Below are 24,460 nucleotides of genomic sequence, written 5' to 3'. Positions count from 1 at the left end.
AGTACAGTGATCTTTCAGAATTAGAGATGACCACCTAGAGATACTGGATTCAGTCTCCAGCCCTAACATGCACACAAAACCCACATCTCTCTCATTCAGGCTCTCAGTCTCGCAAACCCACACTGTATGGTAATAAAAAGTAGTATCAATTAGTTATGTTTAATTATATTAGTGTTTTATTATATTAGGCATAGTATATTATTTTAATAATTAATATGTATTAATATAATGATACTTTCAGAAGGAGAAGGGTAGAAGTGTGACTAGAATCCCTTATGTGAGCTCAAGTCATGCCAAACCAAAGAAAGCCTCCCTCTGTGACTGGGGCAGGAGGGGGCAACAGGTCTGGGGAGCCTATATATTAAATGCTAAATATTTAAAACATATTTTAAACAAAGAATTGCCTCCTTTTCATTTCACAGTTTGCTGTAAGGAACATATGGATATGATCATTCTAGATAGGGAATTGGATAATTTTAAAGGCTTAATATGTGTATATGTCCTTTGATCCAGCACTTCCCCTAAGAAAACAATCTAAGTATTAACAGATTTATGTTTATAATGACACTGATGGCTGGCAGTTAAGTGCTAGGTACTGCTATGTATTAGTCCCCCAAAAACCTGACAATGTAGGTACTTTTATCGTCTCCACTATCAGTCCAGTTCAGTCGCTCAGTCGTGTCTGACTCTTTGCGACCCCATGGGCTGCAGCACGCCAGGCTTCCCTGTCCATCACCAACTCCTGGAGCTTGCTCAAACTCATGTCCATTGAGTTGGTGATGCCATTCTGCCATCTCAATCCTCTGTCGTCCCCTTCTCCTCTTGCCTTCAATATTTCCCAGCATCAGGGTCTCCACTATCTAGATAAGAAAATGGGTCTAACTGATTTGGGTATGGGCTCAGAGGGTAAAGAAACTGCCTGAAATGCCAGAGACCTGGGTTGAATCCCTGGGTCAGAAAGATCCCTGGGTAAGATTTTACTGTAGATAAATAACAGAGCTGGGATTCGAATGTAGATGTTCATGACTCACACTGTAAATGCACCACTCTGCCTCTCACTACTAGAAACATGTTCATCATAGGATTATCTTCGTACTCCTCCTTCCCCCAGTATTGCCATCAGTGACCTAGGTGCTTCGGCCTCTGGAATCATGCTTGATTCCTCTCTTCTTCTCACACTCTACATCCAATCCATCAGCAAACTGTATATTCTATTTTTTAAATAGATATCATTTCCAACCACTTCTCATCTCCACGGTTACCAAACTATAATCTCTCTCCCTTAGACAAATGTAGTCTCTGTACACTGGTACAACAGTGTTATCTCTTAAAATCCCAATCACTTCCCTGCCCAAGTTTGGCCTTGGAGTGTAAAATGAAGCAGGGCAAAGGCTGACAAGGTTTTGCCCAGAGAACACACTGGTGATAGCAAACACCCTCTTCCAACAACACAAGAGATGACTCTACACAGGGACATCACCAAATGATGAATAACAAAATCAGATTAATTATATTATTTGCAGCCAAAGATGGAGAATGTCTATAAAGTCTGCAAAAACAAGACGGGGATCTGACTGTGTCTCAGATCATGAACTCCTTATTGCAAAATTCAGAACTTAAATTGAAGAAAGTAGGGAAAACCACTAGACCATTCAGGTATGACCTAAATCAAATCCCTTATGATTATACAGTAGAAGTGACAAATAGATTCAAGGGATTAGATCTGATAGACAGAGTGCCTGAAGAACTATGGACAGAGGTTAGTGACATTGAACAGGAGTAGGTGATCAAAGCCATCCCCAAGAAAAAGAAATGCCAAAAGGAAAAATGGTTGTCTTAGGATGCCTTACAAATAGCTGAGAAAAGAAGAGAAGTGAAAGGCAAAGTAGAAAAAGAAAGATATATCCATCTGAATGCAGGGTTAAAAAGAATAGCAAGTGGAGATAAGAAAGTCTTCCTAAGTGATCAATGCAAAGAAATAGAGGAAAACAATATAATGGAAAGACCTAGAGCTCTCTTCACGAATATTAGAGATACCAAGGGAACATTTCATGCAAAGATGTACTCAATAAAGGACAGAAATGTTATGGACCTAACAGAAGCAGAAGATATTAAGAAGAAGTGGCAAGAATACACAGAAGAACTGTACGAAAAAGACCTTAATGACCTGGATAACCATGATAGTGTGATCACTCATCTACAGACATTCTGGAATACAAAGTCAAGTAACATCACTGCAAACAAAGCTAGTGGATGTGATGAAATTCCAGCTGATCTATTTCAAATCCTAAAAGATGATGCTGTGAAACTGCTGTACTCAAATGCCAGCAAATTTGAAAAACTCAGCAGTGGCCATAGGACTGGAAAAGGTCAATTTTCACTCCAATCCCAAAGAAAGGCAATGTCAAGGAATGTTTAAACTACTGCACAACTGCACTCATCTCACATGCTAGCAAAGTAATTCTCAAAATTCTCCAAGCTATGTTTCAACAGTATGTGTACCAAGAACTTCCAGATGTTCAAGTTGAATTTAGAAAAGGCAGAGGAACCAGAGATCAAACTACCAAACATCCTTGGATCATGGAAAAAGCAAGAGAGTTTCAGAAAAACATCTACTTCTTTCATTGACTATGCCAAAGCCTTTGACTGTGTGGACCACTACACACTGTGGAAAATTCAAAAAGAAATGGGAATACCAAACCACCTTACCTGCCTCCTGAGAAATCTGTATGCAGGTCAAAAAGTAACAGTTAGAACCAGGCATGGAACAATGGACTGGTTCCAAATTGGGAAAAAAGAGTATGGTAAAGCTGCATATGGTCATCCTGCTTATTTAACTTATATGCAGAGGACATCATGGCAAATGCCAGGCTGGATGAAGCACAAGCTGGAATCAAGATAGCTGGGAGAAATATCAATAACCTCAAATATGAAGATGACACCACCCTTATGGCAGAAAGCAAAGAGGTACTAAAGAGCCTGTTGATGAAAGAGAAAAAGAAGAGTTAAAAACCTGGCTTAAAACTCAACATTCTAAAAACGAAGATCATGGCATCCAGTCCCATCATTTCATGGCAAATATATGGGGAAACAATGGAAACAGTGACAGACTTTATTTTCTTGGGCTCCAAAATCACTGTGGATAGTGACTACAGCCATGAAATTTAAAAGACGTTTGCTCCTTGCAACAAAAGCTATGACAAACCTAGACAGCATATTAAAAAGCTGAGACATTACTTTGCTAACAAAGGTCCATCTAGTCAAAGCTATGGTTTTTCCACTAGTCATGTATGGATATGAGAGTTGGACCGTAAAGAAAGCTGAGCGCTGAAGAATTGATGTTTTTGAACTGTGGTGTTGGAGAAGACTCTTGAGCATCCCTTGGACAGCAAACAGATCAAGCCAGTCAACCCTAAAGGTCATTAGTCCTGATTACCCATTGGAAGGACTGATGCTTAAGCTGAAGCTCCAATACTTTGACCACCTGATGCAAAGAGTCAACTCACTGGAAAAGCCCCTGATGCTGGGAAATATTGCAGGCAGGAGGAGAAGGGGACAACAGAGGATGAGATGGTTGGATGGCTTCACCAACTCAATGGACATGAGTTTGAGCAAGCTCCAGGTGTTGGTGATGAACAGAGAAGCCTGGCATACTACAGTCCATGGGGTTGGAAAGAGTTGGAGATGATTGATCGACTGAACTGAACTGAACTCCCAGGCCCCAAGCCTTCCATGCCCTCCATGTTGGAATAAAAGTCAGGAACCCCCAGGATCCTTACTGTGGCCTGTAAGTCTCTATACGACCCAGCCCCTCATTTCCTCCCTACAACATTCCTCTCACCCCTGCCTTCCAACACCACTATTCTTTATCCATCCTGCCTCCCTGCTATTTCTTAGAAAGTGTAGCAAACATGTGTCACTGTATCATGGCCTCTGCTCATCCTTCTGTTAGAATACTCTTTACCCATGCACAATTTAATAGTCAGAGGAAGTCTTCCCTAACCATAATTTTTAAACTGATGCTCTCAGCATTCTTCACCCTCTTCCTTGCTTCATTTTGCTTCCCACTATGGCCACTACCTGACAACAGGTTATACATTCATTGTTTACTTTCTATTCTCTTCACCTGCACAAAACACTGGGGCTGTGTGTTACTCCCTGCTGTTCTTCTAGCCCATGGATAGCACAGTGTCTGACACATAGTAGGAATTCAATAAGTGTTTGCTAAATGAATACAAAATGAACCACTTTCATGTGCACCATGGTAGGTGAATCATGGCTGACCCATGGGATAAACTGTTCTCTTGCCAGTAAATCAGTGTGGAAAATATTTACTGGGATTGGAAAATGTAGTTGAGCAAATTTCAAGGCAGCAGGCAGGGAGTGGGCAAGAAAACAATGAAGTAGCAAATAGATGTAGGGAGTTGTGTTTGGGCTCAAGTGGCTCCCACAGCCATGGATGTACTGGGTTCTCAGAAAGGGCCAGGATTTGAATGATGAATACCAGTGGGAGAGGATTTATTATGCAACTAAAGGATCTCAAACTTTGAGTCAGAAGATTTTGGAGAGCAGGTACCATATAAATAGACTATATGATCTTGGAAATGTAATTATGGGATCTCTGAATCTCGGGTTCTCATCTCTAAACTGGCTGTAAAAATAACAGTACTGACTTTCATAGATTGATATGGGGAATCTATTAAAAAATCGTGGAAGGGTTATGCCTTTATTTCTTCTTCTTTATATTTAGTGCAGTAATATTTATGCATTATTCTTTTTTCCAGTTTATTGTCACAGTGCTCTGATAGTTTCTGCTGTACAGCCATATGTTTATACATATTCCCTCCTCTCTGGGATTCTCACCCATCTAGGTCACCATAGAGTTCCCTGTGGTATACAACAGGATCTCACTAGTTACCTATCCCATGCATAGCAATGTATACATGTCAATCCAAATCTCCCAACTCATCCCACCCTTTTTCCTCCTTTGGTGACCATATGTTTGTTCTCTATGTCAGCATCTCTATTTCTTATACATTATTCTTAAAACTGGTGTCAAGAACCAGAAGAGGGACCTCAGCCTTCATTGTCCATGGTTTAACTGGATAGCAAACATGAAACACTTTACTTATTGTCCTGAGATCACCAAACATAGAGGGCCACATGCAGACGCTCCAGTTGGAAGTCCTAGACTGAAGGGCCTTCAGGTGATTTGAACCCTAGCCCCAAGTCCTGCCATCCTCTCTAGTTTTCCCAGCTGAGGCCCTGGACCCTTGGGATCAGAGATAAGCCTGCACCACTGGGCCCTGTTTAAGGTCACAGAATCCATCAGATTAAAAAAATTGTAGTTTCAAGCTGTTAAACTTTAGGGTGATTGTTATACAACAGAAGTAATTGGAACAAACTGGAAAACAAAAGATTCAAGAGAGGCAGACTTATATTGGTTCTCCTACCACAAATCCCAGTTCCTCAGAAGTTATCTGAAAAGGCTAGAATTCAAAGTGAGTGTTTAAAAGGTACCAAATTTTCTTGCTTCCAACCTAAATGTCCATTGACAAATGAATGGGTAAATAAGACATGGTATGTATATACAATGGAATATGACATTACAGAATATTATGTATGGAGTATTAGGGGGACACATGTACACCCACAGCTGATTCATGTTGATGTATGACAAAAACTACCACAATATTGTAAAATAATTAGCCTCCAATTAAAATAAATAAATTTTTAAAAAAGAAGATATTGTGTGTGTGTGTGTGTATATATATATATATATGTATATATATATATATATATATACATTCATATATATAATGGAATATTACTCAGCCATAAAAAATGATGCCATTTTCAGCAACATGGATGGATGCAGAGATTATCATACTAAGTAAGTCAGATAAAGACAGATATCATATGATTTCATTTATACTTGGAATCTAGAAAAAAATGATACAAATGAACTTTGTACAAAACAGAAACAGATTCACAGACTTAGAGAATGAACTTACAGTTGCCAGGTGGAAGGATGGGGGGGAAGGGAGTTTGGAATTGACATATACACTGCTGTATTTAAAATGGATAACCAACAAGGGCCTTCTGTATAGCACAGGGAACTCTGCAGCCTGGATGGGAGGGGACTTTGAGGGCAAATGGATACATGTATATGTATGGAAGTGTTAGTGGCTCAGTTGTGTCTGACTCTTTGTGACCCCATGGTCTGCAGCCACCAGGCTCCTCTGTCCATGGAATTCTCCAGTCAAGAATACTGGAGTGGGTTGCCATTTCCTTCTCCAGGGGATCTTCCTAATCTAGGGATTGAACCCAGGTCTCCTGCATTGTAGGCAGATTCTTCACAGTCTGAGCCACCAAGGAAGCTTGAGTCCCTTTGTTGTCCACCTGAAACTACCACAACATTGTTAATCAGTTATACAGGGCAGCAAAGGAGACACAGACATGAAGAACGGACTTTGGACTCAGTGGGAGAAGAGGGTGGGATGATTTGAGAGAATAGCATTGAAACATATACATTACCATATATAAAACAGATAACCAGTGCAAGTTTGATGCATGAAGCAGGGCACCCAAAGCCAGTGCGCTGTGACAACCTAGAGGGATAGGGTGAAGAGGGAGGTGGGAGCGAGGTTCAGGATGTAGGGGACACATGTATATCTATGGCTGATTCATACTAATGTATAGCAAAACCCATCACAGTATTGTAAAGTAAATATCTTCCAATTTAAATACATAGATAAATTTCTAAAAATAAAATTAAAAGTTAAAAAATTTCTTATTTACATACACAGTTCTCAAATTGTAATCTTTTAATAAGAACTAGTCTTCACACTCAAGAAGAAACTATCTAAGACTGAATTCTCAAATTGGAAGGTTTTGAAATATCAAGTATTTGAAAACAGACTAGCCAAGGCAGGCAGTTGAACATTTCTGAGCTTGAGTAGAGATAAAATATTTAATTAGCCTATAAACTGACCCTGAGAACATCTGGAGCTTCCTGAAGGAAGGATTTTCTTGTCACTTCTCTTCTAAGACTGCTGAACAGTGCTAGCTGACATTGGTACAGAAGCAAAGATGGAAAGGCAAGGTTATCAGAATGGCCTCTCTGATTCGCATCCACAGATTAGAGAACACAGACAAGTAAAAGGAAGTTGCTTCAAGACTATTCATCTTCTTTCAAGATGCAGGGATTGCAGGGGAGGAAGAGGCTTAGATAATTCCTTACCAGGAGAGCCAAAACAGATCAATCAAAGTGGTTAGTCAGAGGTTTGGGAGAAACTTAGAGACCTGTCAGACTTTTTGATTGAAAGTTCTCTTATTTTAACACAAAGAATGGAACCAAGAACACTTGGACGAGGCAGCCAACAAAAACTTATTGGTGGTGTTAAACACACCTCATGTAAGGTATTACCTGATAACATCTTCTACTTATGGAATCCTATGTAATATACTAACCATGTTAGTTTTGCACACATTATATTCTTTAAGCAAAGTAACATTTAACGTTTATGCCACAGGGACTCTGTTAAGCATCATTTCATTCTGTCCTTACATTAACAGTAAATTCATGGAGCAGGTTTTATTGTTACCTCCATGTTGTAGATGGAGAGAATGCAGGGCCAGGGAAGGTAAGGCTTCTATGTAAGTTTACATATGACCAAAATGGTCTAATTGCAGAGACTACAGTATCAGCACTATCAGTATCCTGTCAGCCAATATCTCAATCCTAATGACAACCATTTAGACATGAGGCGGTATGAGAGGTTCAGAAAAGTTAGGAGGCATTCCAAGGTCACTCAAGCTTCGTGGGCACTGGAGATATGAAGGTTTGAGTTCAAGTCCTAATACCACTTCTAACTAGACTTGACATGAGTGGCATTTTTTCACCTGTAAAATGGATAATCAGTTCCTGTCTGCTAACATTGTTGTGAGAACTCTGTGAATATGCATGTAAAAATCCAGCACATGGCACGCAGCAGACACCCAATGACTGAGATGCATTATTCTCAGAGATGGGCAGTGAAGGGTCCTCGCAGCAGGGTCTGCAGTCAGACAGTCTGGATTCAATTTGTCACAGCTCCTCCACTTATAACTTGTGTGACCATTGAGCAAGTTGCTTAATTCTTCTATGCCTCTCTATAAAATAACTACACTTCATAGGACAATTTGTAGGGCTGTTTTGATATGTACATAGGATGACACATGTAAAGTGCTTAAAAAGAGTGCCTTATACATTGCACGATAACTTTCAATATATTTAAGGTATCATCAGTAAAGCACCATTACAGTTAATAAAAAGATAAGATTGATTGAAATTACAAAGGCAAGGTAATTTTAAGATGATTATCATAGTAACTAGATAAATATTAAAATGAATACCCAGAAAAGGTGTTGAAAATATCTCCTTTGAAATGTTGCAGGTGGTTTGAGCTAGAGTCAGAGAGCTCTAAATCACAGATATCTTCTTTCCCTGCCCAGAATCACATTTTCAAACACTCAACATAGGAAATCAAGACACATTACAAAACCCATGGCAAGCAATGCTGAGTTTACCTTGCCAGTTGTTTGAGCTAAGGAGGCAGTGAAACCCATATCATGGTGCTTTCCTCTTTGCAGGAGGCCTGATATTATCCTTCCAGCTGATAAACTGCCTTCCAGGTCCCCAAGAGAATTAGTAGTAAAAAAAGTTTCAATTCAAATTGGTTTTTTTTCTCATTTGCAGCCTCAAATTTCCCATATTGTGTCATTCTGCTCTCAGATATCATAACATTGACAACTTGATTTCAATGATTAAAAAAACTACTTAGTCACATATTACACAATCCAGTAATCTTCCCTTTCATCCAAGAAGCATCATAATTGCAGTGAGCATCATGGCAATGCAGTCCCTGGTCACAGGGATGTAACCACCAGCGGCAGAAAGGAAATATTTTTTGCTTCTAATATTTCATTTTGTTTCCTTTCCTATTCAGTGCTCAGGGTAAGGTTTCTAATATCACCAAAATTAATTTCTTTTTTTTTAAGAAAAGAAATTATTCTCATTTAAGGACATGTTAAGGGGGAAATGAAAAGCAACATCAAAGTTTTCCCAAATAGCAGTTTGATGTGAAACCACGGTGGAAACTTTGTGAACAACCGCAGAAAACTGTTGTTTTTTATCATCATCATCATCATCATGCTAGGTGTTACCTACTCAAATGCTGAGAGTCAGTGAAGTGTGAACAGAAAATCTTACAAGAAAGGAGCTTGTTTGTGATATCCAGAGGGAATGCTTTGACTTAATTTTCATTTTTCAGCTCTTGTCTGAGTCCACAACTGAGAGGTTAGCCATGTTTCAGAGGCCCAGCCCAGCAGTTGCAGGAGTAAGGTCTGAACTCAAACACCTCCAGGGGGCCATTCAAGCCATCCCAGTGAGAGAAGAAGGCATCCTCCAAGTGAGCACAAGGACACACTCGGACTCTGGATAGGGGGCAGCTGCTGACCATAACTTCACAAGAATTAATGTTGCCAGTCTTCCTGACAAAAGGAACAAAAGATCTGGAATTTTATGAAAAATCTCCCGATCTTTAAATTTTGTCAACCAGTGCAAAACTTGTTAAAACACCATGAAGGTAAAACATGTCTGGAGATTAAATAGAGGTATTTAGCTTTAAATTCTCGACCTCTGGGAAAACAGAGAGAACGTGGGTTTTAGAGTCAACCAGATTCCAGCTTTACCACTGACTAGCTTTGGAACCTGGTGATTTATTAATTCGGCCCAAGCCTCAGTTTTCTCACCTGGTTAATAAAGTCTACATTGCAGAGCACTTGTGAGGATTAGAAGGAAAACACGTAAAATGATGAATACATGGCTGGTATTAACAATTAGAGACGATTACTTTATTTTGTTACACCTAAATGTTCACATTGCCTGACACATTTTCATAAAATTCTAGCACTTTGGAGCAATAGAAAATTGAAAATCTCCAATATAGGTGAAACTACTATCTTGGACTATCTCCTGGTTCAACACACAAAAGGATGCTGCCTCACCCTTTACCCAAGCATGAAAGAAATGTGTTCCACAAGTTCCACTCCTCCATGAGCCCTCCAGTCAAGAAAGAACCTCTGAAAACAGTTCACAGCCTACATATCTAGGAGTGGGCAAGCCCACCACCACGAACCCATATTTCTCCTGGTGCTGCCAGTAGGGATGCTGGGTCATGTGGCATATAGACCCTACATCTGGGTAGGTGGGGAGTGGTGAGAGAAGATGGGAAATAGTGGAGGGATGGAGGAATGATTGATTTTTAGTTCTACCTCAAACAAAGGTAGTCTAGGGACCCTTGAAATAGACTATCCTCCACACATTCAAGGAAAGGAAGGGGTTTAAGTTAGGACCTTGTTTTAAGCCCCCTTTGTCAAGTTCACATGACCATCTAAGTCTCCAAGGCCTCTGTCTCTGAGATGGGCTTCGTTCTACTGGAGCCTGAAGTCATCGAGGACACAAACCATGTCTTTTTCATAGTACTCAGTTCATGCTAGGGTTAATTTCAATGTCTGTGTCACCTTTTTACAGGGATATTATGAGAAATAAATGAAGTAATATAATTAGATGGGTTTTCTGAACGTAAAGTATTATATGGATACTTTATTATTACAAACAATAGTAATCTTGCATTAATATCCACTGATAATGTACTGAATATAACCACATTGATTATTAACAATTATTACCAACAATCTACCAAAGCATGTGATTCATCATAACATGTTTTCATATGGAATTTATCCAAGGGTAATTCATCTTCAGAATTATTTAGAGCTTCCTATGAAGAAATTAAATGGAAAATGGAATTAGAGGTGATGGAACAACATTCTAGTAGTGTGGGGAATCATTCGGCTTTTTCCAATGAGAACAAGTACTATGCTATTTACAAGATCTCTGCCAAGGGCCAAGGTAGCAGGAGTATAGCTCTGCTTCATGGAGAACATCCAGCACATCCAGGGAACAGAGGATATGCTCCTGGAAACTGAATAAAAGTCTCCAGTTCACAAGGGCTCTTGCCTTTCAAATCCCTGAGAAGTGTCAATTTATTCTATTTACATAAGAAGCTTCATTTCAGGGAGTTAGTGAATATCAGCACTCACTAGAAGACAGAGGGAAATATTTCCATTCTTCATTGGAAGACGAAATGTGTTCTAAATTATCTTCATCACACTGAACTGTACCATTTACTGTCACAATTACATGTCGAGAAGCAGGGGTGATTTTTAAAATGGATATGAATTAAATTAGGGAAATTAAATGACAGATCTGAAATTCTCCATTGGGAATATATTTCCAAGCTACAAGTTTTCCTTTCCTTCCTTTTTGAGAGTTACAGTCATGTTCATTAAAGATTTACCAGAAGTTTTACCATCTCGTGTTTATACTCTGAGAAGAAACAAAAAGCATCCTTTCCAGCTCCTCAGCCCTCAGACATACACTCCAAACCCTGCTGGTCTGCAAAGAGTGACAATCTGTTCTACATTTCAGAAAGACTGATTCCCAATATTTCAAAGACACAATTTATCCTCAACTATTTTTTGAAGCATAATTGATGTACAATATTATATTAGTTTTAGGTTTACAGAAAAGTGATTCAGTAGTTTCATAGATTATATTCTATTTAAAGTTACTACAAAATAATGGCTATAACTCCTTGTACTGTACAATATATCCTTCATGGATAAAATGATGTGGTGTATATATATACAATGAAATATTACTCCTCTCCCCCCAAAATTGAAATCTTGCCATTTACAATAACATGGATGGACCTAGAGAGTATTATGCTTAGCAAAGTAAGTCAGAGGAAGACAAATACTGTATGTTATCACTTACAGGTGGAATCTAAAAAATAAAACAAAGGAATGTATATAGCAAAACAGAAACAGACTCACAGATACAGAGAATAAACTAGTGGTTACATGCAGGGAGATGGAAGTGGGGAAGGGTAATATAGGGGAGGGAGTTTAAGAGACGCAAACTACTATGTAATCTTATTGACTCAATACCATTAACAGAGGATAGGATGATTAGATAGCATCACTGACTCAATGGACAAAAATTTGAGCAAACTCCGGAAGACAGTGGAGGACAGAGAAGTCTGGCATGCTGCAGTACATGGGGTCACAAAGTGTCAACACAACTTAGCAACTGAACAGCAACAACAATGGTTAATAACACAGAAGATCGGATTGTAGGTCCTTTTGAGTCTGACAATCAGGCTTACATTTTTATGATACACTTCAGAGATCAAATGTTCTCTTCCATTGCAAACAGGCTGCTGCCGCTGCTGCCGCTGCTGCTGCTGCTGCTGTTGCTGCTAAGTCGCCTGTGCGACCCCAGAGATGGTAGCCCAACAGGCTCCTCCGTCCCTGGGATTCTCCAGGCAAGAACACTGGAGTAGGTTGCCGTTTCCTTCTCCAATGCGTGAAAGTGAAGTTGCTCAGTCGTGTCCGACTCCCAGTGACCCCATGGACTGCAGCCTACCAGGCTCCTCCATCCATGGGATTCTCCAGGCAAGAGTACTGGAGTGGGGTGCCATTGCCTTCTCCATGCAAACAGGCTGCTGCTGCTGCTGCTAAGTCACTTCAGTCGTGTCCGACTCTGTGCAAACAGGCTACATACTATTAAAGAGCAAGAGCACTCCCCCTCACCATATATGATATGAGCAGGGCATCTGAAGGTAGTTATAATTACAGCAGTAGTACCTGAGCTGTTAATGAGGGAATAACAGCCTTTTCCAGATGGAATACTGTTACAAAAAGCACAGGCCAGCAATCACAAGTAATAACAAAGAGATGTCAATCTCTAGGTATATCTTCCCCAAAAGAATTTTAGCTATAAAAACAACATCCTATGAATATAACATGTTAACTAACTCCCTTTCCTCATCTCCCCACATACCCTAATTCTTTATCACCCAAAGAGACTCTGAAATCACACCAGCTACTTATTTACCCTCAAATTAATTAAATTTAAGTAATTAAACTTTTCCATTCCTCAGTTATACAGTCCACCTTTCAACTGCTCAGGAGCCACCTGGGACAAGCAACTGGCCAGTACTGGCCAGTACACATGCAGAACATTCCCATCACTGTAGGAAGTTCTGGTAGACAGTGCTTATCTCCATGGAGTCTCTTTTGCCAAACTTCAAAATTTTCTAAAACAGAAGTTCACCTTGTTTTTCTCTCTCTCACCCTGACACCCACAACAGTCTCTTTATTATGCAAAGAAGTTCAGCCTCCCAGGTTTTTTCTTTTTTTCTTCACTTAGTTACCAGATTCCACATAACAAAGACACCCAGGAACTGGCACAGCTAGCATGAATTATATTCTACAAGGCTTTCTCTGAATTCTGTAGTTCTGCACGAAGAACAGAGATGTAAATCCAGTCTTGTTCCAAGGGACAGATACAGAAGAATGTGCATCAGTTATGTCCCAGGGCAATGTCCACATTTGCCAGCTTTCACTAAACATAGAAGGTAGTAGGTGTGTGGTTTAAATAGATTGTCAGGTGCTTCTCACTTTGAGCACAGGACCACGCACTGAACTGGCACTAAAAGGCATGTGTTAGCACTAAATAAATATGTACTACTTCATGACTGAGTGTGTGATTCTCTCACTTACTGAGAGTTGTCAGAAGGTCTATGTGCTAGTCAGTTCAGTTCAGCTCAGTTGTGTCTAACTCTTTGCGATCCCATGAACTGCAGCACGCCAGGCCTCCCTGTCCATCACCAACTCCTGGAGTTCACCCAAACCGATGTCCATTGAATTGGTGATGCCATCCAACCATCTCATCCTCTGTTGCCCCCTTCTCCTCCTGCCCTCAATCTTTCCCAGCATCAGAGTCTTTTCAAATGAGTCAGCTCTCTGCATCAGGTGGTTAAAATATTGGAGTTTCAGCTTCAACATCAGTCCTTCCAATGAACACCCAGGACTGATCTCCTTTAGGATGGACTGGTTGGATCTCCTTGCAGTCCAAAGGACTCTCAAGAGTCTTCTCCAACACCACAGTTCAAAAGCATCAATTCTTTGGCGTTCAGCTTTCTTCACAGTCCAATTCTCACATCCATACATGACCACTGGAAAAACCAGAGCCTTGACTAGATGGACCATTGTTGGCAAAGTAATGTCTCTGCTTTTCAATACGCTGTCTAGGTTGGTCATAACTTTTCTTCCAAAGAGTAAGCGTCTTTTTGTTTCATGGCTGCAATCACCATCTGCAGTGATTTTGGAGCTCCAAAAAATAGTCTGCCACTGTTTCCACTGTTTTCCCATCTATTTGCCATGAAGTAATGGGACTGGATGCCATGATCTTAGCTTTCTGAATGTTGAGCTTTAAGCCAACTTTTTCACTCTCCTCTTTCACTTTCATCAAGAGGCTCTTTAGATTCTTCTTCACTTTCTGCCATAAGGGTGGTGTCATCTGCGTATCTGAGGTTATTGATATTTCTCCTGGCTGGTCAGTTACCTCGGTATTTTCAACTGTGTTCCAGACTCTTCCTGCAACCTTGGCAACCAGCTTCCACCAGGGGTGTGGTCACTGGAAGACATAGATGGGAGACCTGGGATGCCACTCCTTCCTCATATCCTTTTCTGGCAATGTTTCCAGCACTACCTGCATCTCCTCTACCTTTCTGGCTCCCATTAGATAGGCCCTCCTTCCACAAATCCAGCTTCTGCTGGGTGGTCCAGCTGGTACTAACATCTGTCCCTCTATCCCAGTGGTATGTCCCAGTAAATGCTCAACAACTGGTTCTCTTGATAGGAAGTAAAGTTCTGATTTGAAATGTTTGCCAGTATCTGTGGTGTAAGTCGGAGAAGGCAATGGCACCCCATTCCAGTACTCTTGCCTGGAAAATCCCATGGACGGAGGAGCCTGGTAGGCTGCAGTCCACGGGGTCGCTAAGAGTCGGGCACGACTGAACAACTTCACTTTCACTTTTCACTTTTATGCATTGGAGAAGGAAATGGCAACCCACTCCAGTATTCTTGCCTGGAGAATCCCAGGGACAGAGGAGCCTAGTGGGCTGCCGTCTGTGGGGTTGCACAGAGTCGGACACGACTGAAGTGACTTAGCAGCAGCAGCAGCAGCATGGTGTAAATACTTACACCCAGGCTTGCAAAATTCCTGGATTTAACAATTGACTCACAAACCTCTATAAGCTAGCTTCAGCACATCACTGCTCTACCCTAAATCAACCAGCACCTCCCTATTGTTAATCTCTGGGTTTTCACACAGTGCTTACTTCGTTTCTCAACATTTCCAATGTTTTTCTTACTAGTTATTTGTATTAAATCTCTTCTATTAGTTACTTTGTGTGGGCTCTGTTTTCCCAACTATACCCTAAATATACACTCTTAAGACTAAAATTTATTAGAGAAGTGCTTCTCAAAAGTTCCAAAATATAACTCAGTCATGTCACAAAGGATGCTGGAAGCTCAGCTGACACTATTTTTAAAAAGACTTCAGAGATGAAGGAAGCAGTGAATTACCTTACAGTGTGGCACAACTTTCTGATTTCACTGTGCACTGGTAACAAAATGTTTGCAAGCTGATAGCTGTGTGCAAACACACTTCAAGTAACTCTGTAGAAAAACGCTTTGCAAAAGCAATTTGGCAAATGCATCAAAAGCCCCAAAAGTGTCCTATCCTGTCCCACTAGTTCCACTCTGACAGAATCTCTCATAGGAACTAATCCAAAAGGAAGGGGAAGGCCTTATATCAAAGACGGATCCTGCAGCATTATTTAAAGTAGGGTAATTTTGAAAACAATTAAAAGTGAAAAAAATAGGAAAATGATTAAATAAATCTACTTGATGGGATATAATGCAGGCTTAAAATTAAAATTATGAATATTATAGCAATATGCAAAAAACATTCTGCTATGTAATAAAATCACAAAAGAAAATTTATGTGCATCATAAATATCGTGTAAGAATATGAATGCCAGAAGGAAAAGACTGAAAAGAAATATACACAAATAAACAAATGATGTAAAGGGAGTTTTAGGAGATGAAGTCTTTTCCTCTATTTTTCCACAAGTCTCTTTTTCCTAGTGTAGGTTTTCCACTTAGTTTTGTTAAACAAAAAATAAAAGACAGGGAAGTCCACCAACAAAGTCAGGGAGAATATTTAGAAGGGAAAAAGAGACATTACACATTAAGATTCCTGTGAATGCTATTTTATATTTAAAATATAAGCCCTGGATAAGATGGAGGTTAAAGGAAGATCCCCAATCTGCCATCTGTCATTGATTTCCTTGTGTGTTGTTGCCTTCTCACCTACATTTCATCAGCTCACCAACTTTTATCACCAACTTCTATCAAACTATCCTTTCACAGAAGTACCTTTTTTCACATATGTACAAGTAAGGAAACATACTACCTATGAGATCTTCTGAACCTTTTTCTTACTGTTCAGTGAAGACAATGGCCCCAAAAGAAGCACCGGTCAGCTCCATGCAAACACATAGAAAGAGGACTGAAGTCTGTCCTGAGGGATCCAAGCAAGGTATTTGTGTACACTTGCTCTACTCAGCATGGATCCAAAACCCTCCTCCAAATTCTGCTGGGCATCTCATTCCCTTAGAGACGATAATAATTTCCACAGCTGCATCCCCTATTCCTCCCTATCTCACATTTCACCTGAGATCAGATCTTTTTAAAACATTGTTAAGAGTAGCCAGGTATGGAAGTGACAGTTAGACCATAAAGAAAGCTGAGCACTGAAGAATTGATGCTTTTGAACTGTGGTGTTGGAGAAGACTCTTGAGAGTCCTTGGACTGGACAGGGAAGCCTGGCGTGCTGCAGTCCATGGGGTCACAAAGAGTTGGACATGACTGAGCGACTAAACTGAACTGAACCAGGTACCTAGAACAAAGAAAAAAATATCAACCACACCCGCCCCCCACAAACTTAAAAACCAGTCCTTGTCCAATTTGTTTCAATTTTAAATAAACCAACAAAACCCAACTGCAGAATTCAACATGCTGTATTGCCACACAAAATACCAAAGGCCACACCAATGGGCACTCTAAGTATAAAATAGCAATAAAGAGCTCAGGCCCTGGAGCTTGACTGGGAAATATTAGCTATTCCACTTATAAACTGGATGATCCTGGGCAAATCCTTAATCTTTCTGTTTCCTCATAGGATTATTGTACAGATGAAATTAGTTGTTTTACATAAAGCACTTAGAACAGTGCCTGATACTTAATAAGCACCCAATAAAGTTTAGCTAATATTAAGTTTATTGCCCCAAAATAAGTGTGTGATGTGGCCTCAGTAAAGCAGTCCCTGCTGCCCATCCCCAGGAGATACTATATCCACAATCAGCACACAAATTAATGGTAAATGTCAAAATATCCACAGTATTAAAACATCATGACATGGAAGCAACCTAAATGTCCATTGACAGATGAATGGCTAAAGAAGATACGGTACATATACACAGTGGAACACTACTCAGCCATAAGAAGAAAGGAATATCACCATTTTTAGCAACATGGATGGACCTAGAGATTATATACTAAGTGAAGAAATTCAGATACCAAATGACAAATATCATATGATAGTGTTTATATGTGGAATCTAAAAAAATTATATAAATGAACTTATTTATAGAACAGAAACAGACTCACAGACTTAGAGAATGAATTTTTGGTTAGCAGAGGGGGAAGGATGGAGGGGAGGGATAGACTGGGATTTGGGGATTAACATATACACACTGCTATATATAAAACAGATAATCAACAAGGACCTACTGCACAGCACAAGGACCTCCGCTCAGTATTCTGTAATAATATAAATGGGAAACTAATTTGAAAAAGAATAGATACGTATAACTGAATCACTTTGCTCTATACCTGAAACTAACACAACATTGTTAATCAACTATAATATAAAATTTTTAATTTAAATATATAAATAAATTTTAAAAATCATGATACAAGCAGAAATGTGATCATATCCACTTCTAGAATTTTCTGCCTCACCGATATAAACCACCTAAAGACAGGAAATGCCAAAACATTTTCGAATCTCTCCTCCTGCCATGCTTCTCTCCATTTCACTGGACATGCCTACCTCAAACCACTGCCCGTGGGACTGCATCTTGAGGATGACACAGGGGTCTGGTTTGGAAAGGGCATCTCTGTCGGAAATGCCTTTGCATGCCACACGTAGTTCAACTTTGGTCAGGCAGGGGCTGTTAAAGATTCCCAGTGTATTGGCAGCTGACTCATAAATGTTGCTCATCTTCTTCATTCTGTTTTAGGCAAGAAAAAGAGGAAAAAAGACATGCCAATCACTACAGTATTTGTCAAAAGAGAAAATCTCTCAATCACCCTTCAGGAAAATGTTAAACACACACTTTTGAGTACTGAATATATTACTTATCTAGCAGGGCCAGAGTTCCAGTGAAACAAACAAACAAAACCAAAGAAATAGGTACTAATGCACTTGGCTAAGAACACTATTTTCTTATATGATTTGCATACATTTGCATAGTAAAATTTTTAGTCTATGAAATTATATTAATGAATTAGTGCAGCAGACTGAAAACCTTAATCAGCTCTCTAGTAAGAGCATGGCTTGTGTGAAATTTTACATAGTTGGTAGTTCATCAATTTAACCACATTCCAAGATGTTAAGATTTCCCCCAAATCCAGCTTCTGTGTGATGGCACAGAGAAGGACAATTTTCCCTTCTCCAAACTCTGGCCTCCTTTCCAAGATGTTTTCAGCAAACCAAGTCCAAGAGAGACTCAGCATCTGATCTCCTGATTCAAATGCATAAGTCCATTTTCATAAGTCCATTTCCCTTCCTTGCTCCTGCTGCCATGTCAGAAATGCGACTGTGACCATTTAGGGACAGCATAAAGCCTAACCCATGGAAACAGCTGCCACAAGTAATAACTGCAGCCCCCCTTCCTGTCTTCATATGGTCACCTTTCACTGACACTTTGCATGACCGCAGCTCAGGATTACAGGCAACTCTGAGCCCAGCAATACTCTCCTCTTCTGAGAAGGGCTGGGCCTATACAGACGTTGACAGATTCTCTCTAGGGTGAAATCAATATCCTTCCTATGAAATTCTGCTTCCCTGTAGATTCCTTATGAGAAACTACGCTGGAGTCCCACAGTGGAATTTCTTCATCTATAAATAAGGATAATCCATCCCTCTTCCTTCCCTTTTTCAAAAATATTCAGTGAATCCCCTTGGTATCTGGTACTACAGTAGTCTTGAGTACACTGTAATCTCTTACACATACATGTACCCACACACCTGCACACACATACCTGTACACACACACACCTGTACACATACACACATACACCAGCTGGTCTCTCCAAACCTGGCAGCTAGCTCCATGCCAAAGCCAATTTTTCCAATGTGACAATGCCTCTCATTCATAGCAGATATCACTGGAATTTTCTCTCCCAATCCTGCATCATAAGGCTCTCTACTCTCCCTCCCTTGTACATTCCAAGTCTCTTTGCTGTGCTGAGCTTAGTTGCTCAGTCGTGTCCAAGTCCTTGTGACCCCATGAACTGTACCTGCCAGGCTCCTCTACCCATGGGGATTCTCCAGGCAACAATACTGGAGTGGATAGCCATGCCCTCCTCCAGGGGATCTTTCCAATCCAGGGATCAAACCCAGGTCTCCTGCATTGCAGACAGATTATTTACCATCTAAGCCATTAGGGAAGCTAAAGAATGCTAGAGTAGGTAGCCTATCCCTTTTCCAGATGCTCCTGACCCAGGAATCAAACTGGGGTCTCCTGCATTGTAGGCAGACTCTTTAACAGCTGAGCTACCAGGGAAGCCCTCCAAGTCTCGAGTCCCCTATTTTATTTAATTATTGTGAACAGATGGTTTTTCCCATATATTCTGAAGGGAAGTTGAACTGAATCCCAAAAAGTTATGTCCTAGAACTGAAATGGGCAAACTATGGCCTCTGTGCCCAATCTGTCTTGCCACCTGCTTTGATACATTAAGTTTTGTTGGAACACAGGCCTTGTCATGCATTTACATAGTATATGCGGATACCTTAATAGATGGCAGCTCAGAGTACTTTCAACAGAGGCTGCATGGCCTGCAAAGCCTGAAATACCTACTCCCTGGCCCTCCCAATCAGAAATGTTTCCCAATTTCTGCTCTAAAATATCAGGTAAGGGGAGTTTGCAGTTGGGAAGAGTTGGGATTCTGTTTCAATATGTGCTATGGGATTAGTTTGAGGGTGAGAGTTGCTCTATCCTCTATCCAAAGAAAATCAATAGGGAATTTGGGACATTCGCTTTTTACATACGAAGAAATCCAAGCTCAGAAGGGACTGGGTACCTTGACTATGTCACACAGTTATTCTAACAGCAGAGCTAAGACTGGAATGCCAGTTTTCTATCTCTTTGCCCACACTATTATTTATCATATGTAAAATGGTTGACTGAAGAATTGTTTGAATCTACCAAGCAACGGTGAATATGACAATATCCTTGACTTATTTCAACTTCCATACAGAATCATTCTATTTTTAAATACATTTTATTCATATGTAGAAAATGCATAAATCATAAATGCACAGCTTAGTAAATGATGGTTCCTCTATTTTTACAGACAGTGAGCAGACCAATTATTAGAGCAACATAGAAGGCAGAGAATATATGAACTTTGATTTATAAAAAGGGACAGAGAGGAAAAATAGACAAGTATGAGGATGGCTTTGTATCAGACAATATTGGAAAAAATTTTTTAACTATCAACCTTTTGATAAGAACAGCTTATCCTTCATGAATTCTGCTTTCACAAAGCATTAATTGGCTCCTTGGATCCACACTGCTCTGCTGAGTTCTGAGTGGCCTCTTCTATCTCTGGGAGGCACTGCTACCTCTTTCTAACTGGCCCTATCCATATAGACTTATAGCCATGTCCATCCCCTCCATACCTCCCCCCACCACTGCTTTTTCTTAAACACTGCTTTTTTTAGAGCTGTTTTAGGTTCATAGCAAAATTGAGAGGAAGGTTCAGGGATATCCTATATGCCACCTTTTCATCTCCATTATGTTGGTGTTGGTGATGGACAGGGAAGCCTGGCATGCTGTGGTTCATGGGGTCACAGAGTCAGACACAACTGAGCGACTGAACTGGACTGATGTTTGTTACAATCAGTGAACCTCCATTGACACACCATAGTCACCCAAAGTCCACAGTTCACATCAGGGTTAATTCTTGGGGTTGCATGTTCCATGAGTTTGGACAAATGTATAATAATGTGTACACCCATTATAGTACCACACCGAGTAGTTTCGCCACCCTAACAATCCTCTGTGCTCTACTTATTCATACCTCCTAACTCCTGGAAACCACTGATTCTTTCTACTGTCTCCACAGTTTTGCCTTTTCCAAAATGTCACAAAGATGGGAACCTTTTCAGTCTGGCTCCTTTCATCCAGGACTCCTTTCTATATAAAACAAGTGTGGTTATAATATGGGACACCTACTCTAAGGCTGCATCTCAATTATGGGATGTGATGGAAAAAAGACTGTCAAGACACATAGTTCCTTCCAGGGTCAAATCCTGGCTCCTTCACTCACTATGTAAACTTGAACAGGATCTTAACCTCTCTTGTGGTGATACCTACCTTGAAGCTGATATGAAGGGCAGATTAAATAATACATGTAAAGTGATTAGCACAATGCCAAGTATACAGTGAAAGTCGCTCAGTCATGTCCAACTCTTTGCGACCCCATGGAATGTAGTCCATGGAATTCTTTAGGCCAGAATACTGGAGTGGGTAGTCTTCCCCTTCTCCAGGGGATCTTCCCAACCCCATGGGTCGAACCCAAGTCTCCCCCATTGCAGACAGATTCTTTGCCAGCTGAGCCACGAGGGAAGCCCAAGAATACTGGGGTGGATAGCCTATCCCTTCTCCAGCAGATCTTTCCAACCCAGGAATCAAACAGGGGTCTCCTGCATCACAGGCAGATTCTTTACCAAGTCAGCTATCAGGGAAGCCCAAGTATACAGTAGATGCTCCAAAAGTAGAGCTATTATTATTGTAATTTGACTGCTCTCAAGATTAAATCACTCATTCTCCCACTGCCAACTGGAACTTTCTCAGATTTTCTGCTATTACTCTAGGCTCAAGCTTCTACTTGACCCCTTAAATTCATTCTGTCTTTTCAGCCCACAGTCTGGGTATTACACTTTCCACCTAAGAGCACAGAGCTGCCTCTCAAATCAGTAGTTGGGAGATTCATATACATTGATTAGCTGATAACTCTCACATGTTTTGAAGGCAGATAGTAAAACATGTGACAATTTGATCACATAGGCCAAAAGCTGTCTAAAATAATTTAAAACTATTAGGAAAGCTTCTTTCATGCCATAACCATGAATGGCATCCTAAGCCTTAAGTGTATGTAGTATTCTATAGTATTCTGAGCCATTCAGTTCAGTTCAGTTCAGTCACTCAGTCGTGCCCAACTCTTTGCAACCCCATGAATCGCAGCACGTCAGGCCTCCCTGTCCATCACCAACTCCCGGAGTTCACTCAAACTCACGTTCATCGAGTCGATGATGCCATCTAGCCATCTCATCCTCTGTCGTCCCCTTCTCCTCCTGCCCCCAATCCCTCCCAGCATCAGAGTCTTTTCCAATGAGTCAATTCTTCGCATGAGGTAGCCAAAGTACTGGAGTTTCAGCTTTAGCATCATTCCTTCCAAAGAATATCCAGGGCTGATCTCCTTTAGGATGGACTGGTTGGATCTCCTTGCAGTCCAAGGGACTCTCAAGAGTCTTCTCCAACACCACAGTTCAAAAGCATCAATTCTTTGGTGCTCAGCTTTCTTCACAGTCCAACTCTCACATCCATACATGACCACTGGGAAAACCATAGCCTTTAGTTGGTAGTAAATTTAAATTGTTGATAAGTGAATAAAAAATGAACAGGAGGCACATGTTTAGAGACTTTCTTTTAACCAATTGGGTATATGATCCAAAACTTTTTTAATGAATCATTCTTTTAGACAATGGCAAAGATTTGGAGGATTTAGAGCTTGGAAAATAGATGATGAAATAATCATTCAAGAAAAATCAATCTAGTGCCAATACAATGGTTGAACTGGAGGAGAAAAGAAAACTTATGACTGTCTAAGGCTGTATAAGGTCATTATTTATTTCTGCTTTTCTCATTGATTTCCCCCTTCTTCTTTTGTTCAGGGACCTAAGAGACTGATCTCCACTGAATAACAGACCACTGTTGGCTAGCTTCCTGTTGCTATGGACTGAATGTGCCCCACCCCCAAATTCCAAGGTTGAAATCCTAATCCCTGAAGGTGATGAGATTAGAAGGTGGAGCCTCAAGAGGGTGGAACCCTCATGAATGACATTAGTACTCTTATAAAAAAGACCCACAGAACTCCCCAGGCCCTTCTGCCACATGAAAACACAGTGGGAAAAGAGCTGTCATCTAACCATGATGGCACTCTGATTGTGGGATGTCTAGCCACCAGAAATGTGAGCCAAATCCCGACATGACCCAGTCTTGTAGGGCAACTCCATTTCCAAGGCTCTCACAGTGCTTTGGGAATACAGGTTCTTTCTTTGGCTCCTTCAGGCTTACAGTTATGCTAGAGTTGGGGAACCATAACCCCTCAGATTTGGTTCCAGCCACCCATGAGGTGAGAGCAATGGGTCAAGTCTCTAGAACAAGGGCAGCTGTGAGCCATTAGCAGCCAACACTCACATCTACTGGGCACTGGAGGATACATGCACTACCTTGATAAAAGGAAACTGGGAAGAGTATCAGCAGGGTCCATTTGACCACAGTGGTTAGTCTACTTTAGGTCAAGGACTACTTCTTATACTTTATTATATCCCTAATAGTGTTCACCTTGATAATATTTCTACACTGATGATGAAACCACTATAGACCCTCACTTTCGGGGGATGGGATATAGAACATACCCATGCACAAGTGAAAGCCATACCTAGATGGACATATTGGAGATCATGAGTTCCTCTGGCTGCCCAGAGGTAGCAGGAGTCCTGACCTTGACTTTGGAGGTGGTATGCAGGCCAGTGAAGTCAGACTGTTTGGCCTTGGCCCAGCTGAAGCTCATGGTTGAAAGGTGATCACAAAATACAGCTCTGTCAACCAGTGATCAGCTACCTCCAGCCCCAGATAAGTGGAGTAAACAAGTAATTTCACACTCTGTTAGAGGACAGGATTAATACGGCCAGATTATCAATACATTTTCCATGGCCTATGTAAATCCATTTGTTGCCTTCTTTACAATACTCTGGTTTTACAGAGACTAATGTGTGCTGAGAATTATTTTGATGAAAGCTGACTTTTGGCTAATTTTAGAAGCAAATTATAATTGTCCTTTCACTTAGAAAACTTATTTA

General features: G+C 40.6%; 1 protein-coding gene and 1 non-coding gene across 3 annotated transcripts in view; one reads left to right on the top strand and one right to left on the bottom strand.

The window, feature by feature from the left end:
- CPNE4 (copine 4) overlaps positions 1–24,460 on the bottom strand; it is a 686,953-nt gene that overhangs the window by 509,340 nt on the left and 153,153 nt on the right. For both annotated transcript variants that reach the window (XM_059889222.1, XM_003585702.5), the window contains exon 2: positions 18,137–18,317. In XM_059889222.1, the coding sequence (XP_059745205.1) occupies positions 18,137–18,317 (181 nt within the window). The remainder of the gene's footprint in view (positions 1–18,136; positions 18,318–24,460) is intronic.
- MIR2288 (microRNA mir-2288) lies at positions 13,486–13,562 on the top strand. Its single transcript, NR_030840.1, has one exon. It is a non-coding gene; the product is annotated as a microRNA mir-2288 (primary transcript).

Source organism: Bos taurus, chromosome 1, assembly GCF_002263795.3.
Source record: "Bos taurus isolate L1 Dominette 01449 registration number 42190680 breed Hereford chromosome 1, ARS-UCD2.0, whole genome shotgun sequence".
Classification (NCBI taxonomy): Eukaryota; Metazoa; Chordata; class Mammalia; order Artiodactyla; family Bovidae; genus Bos; species Bos taurus.
Note: the sequence above shows the minus strand (reverse complement) of the source record. Positions and strands in the feature narration are given on the sequence as shown.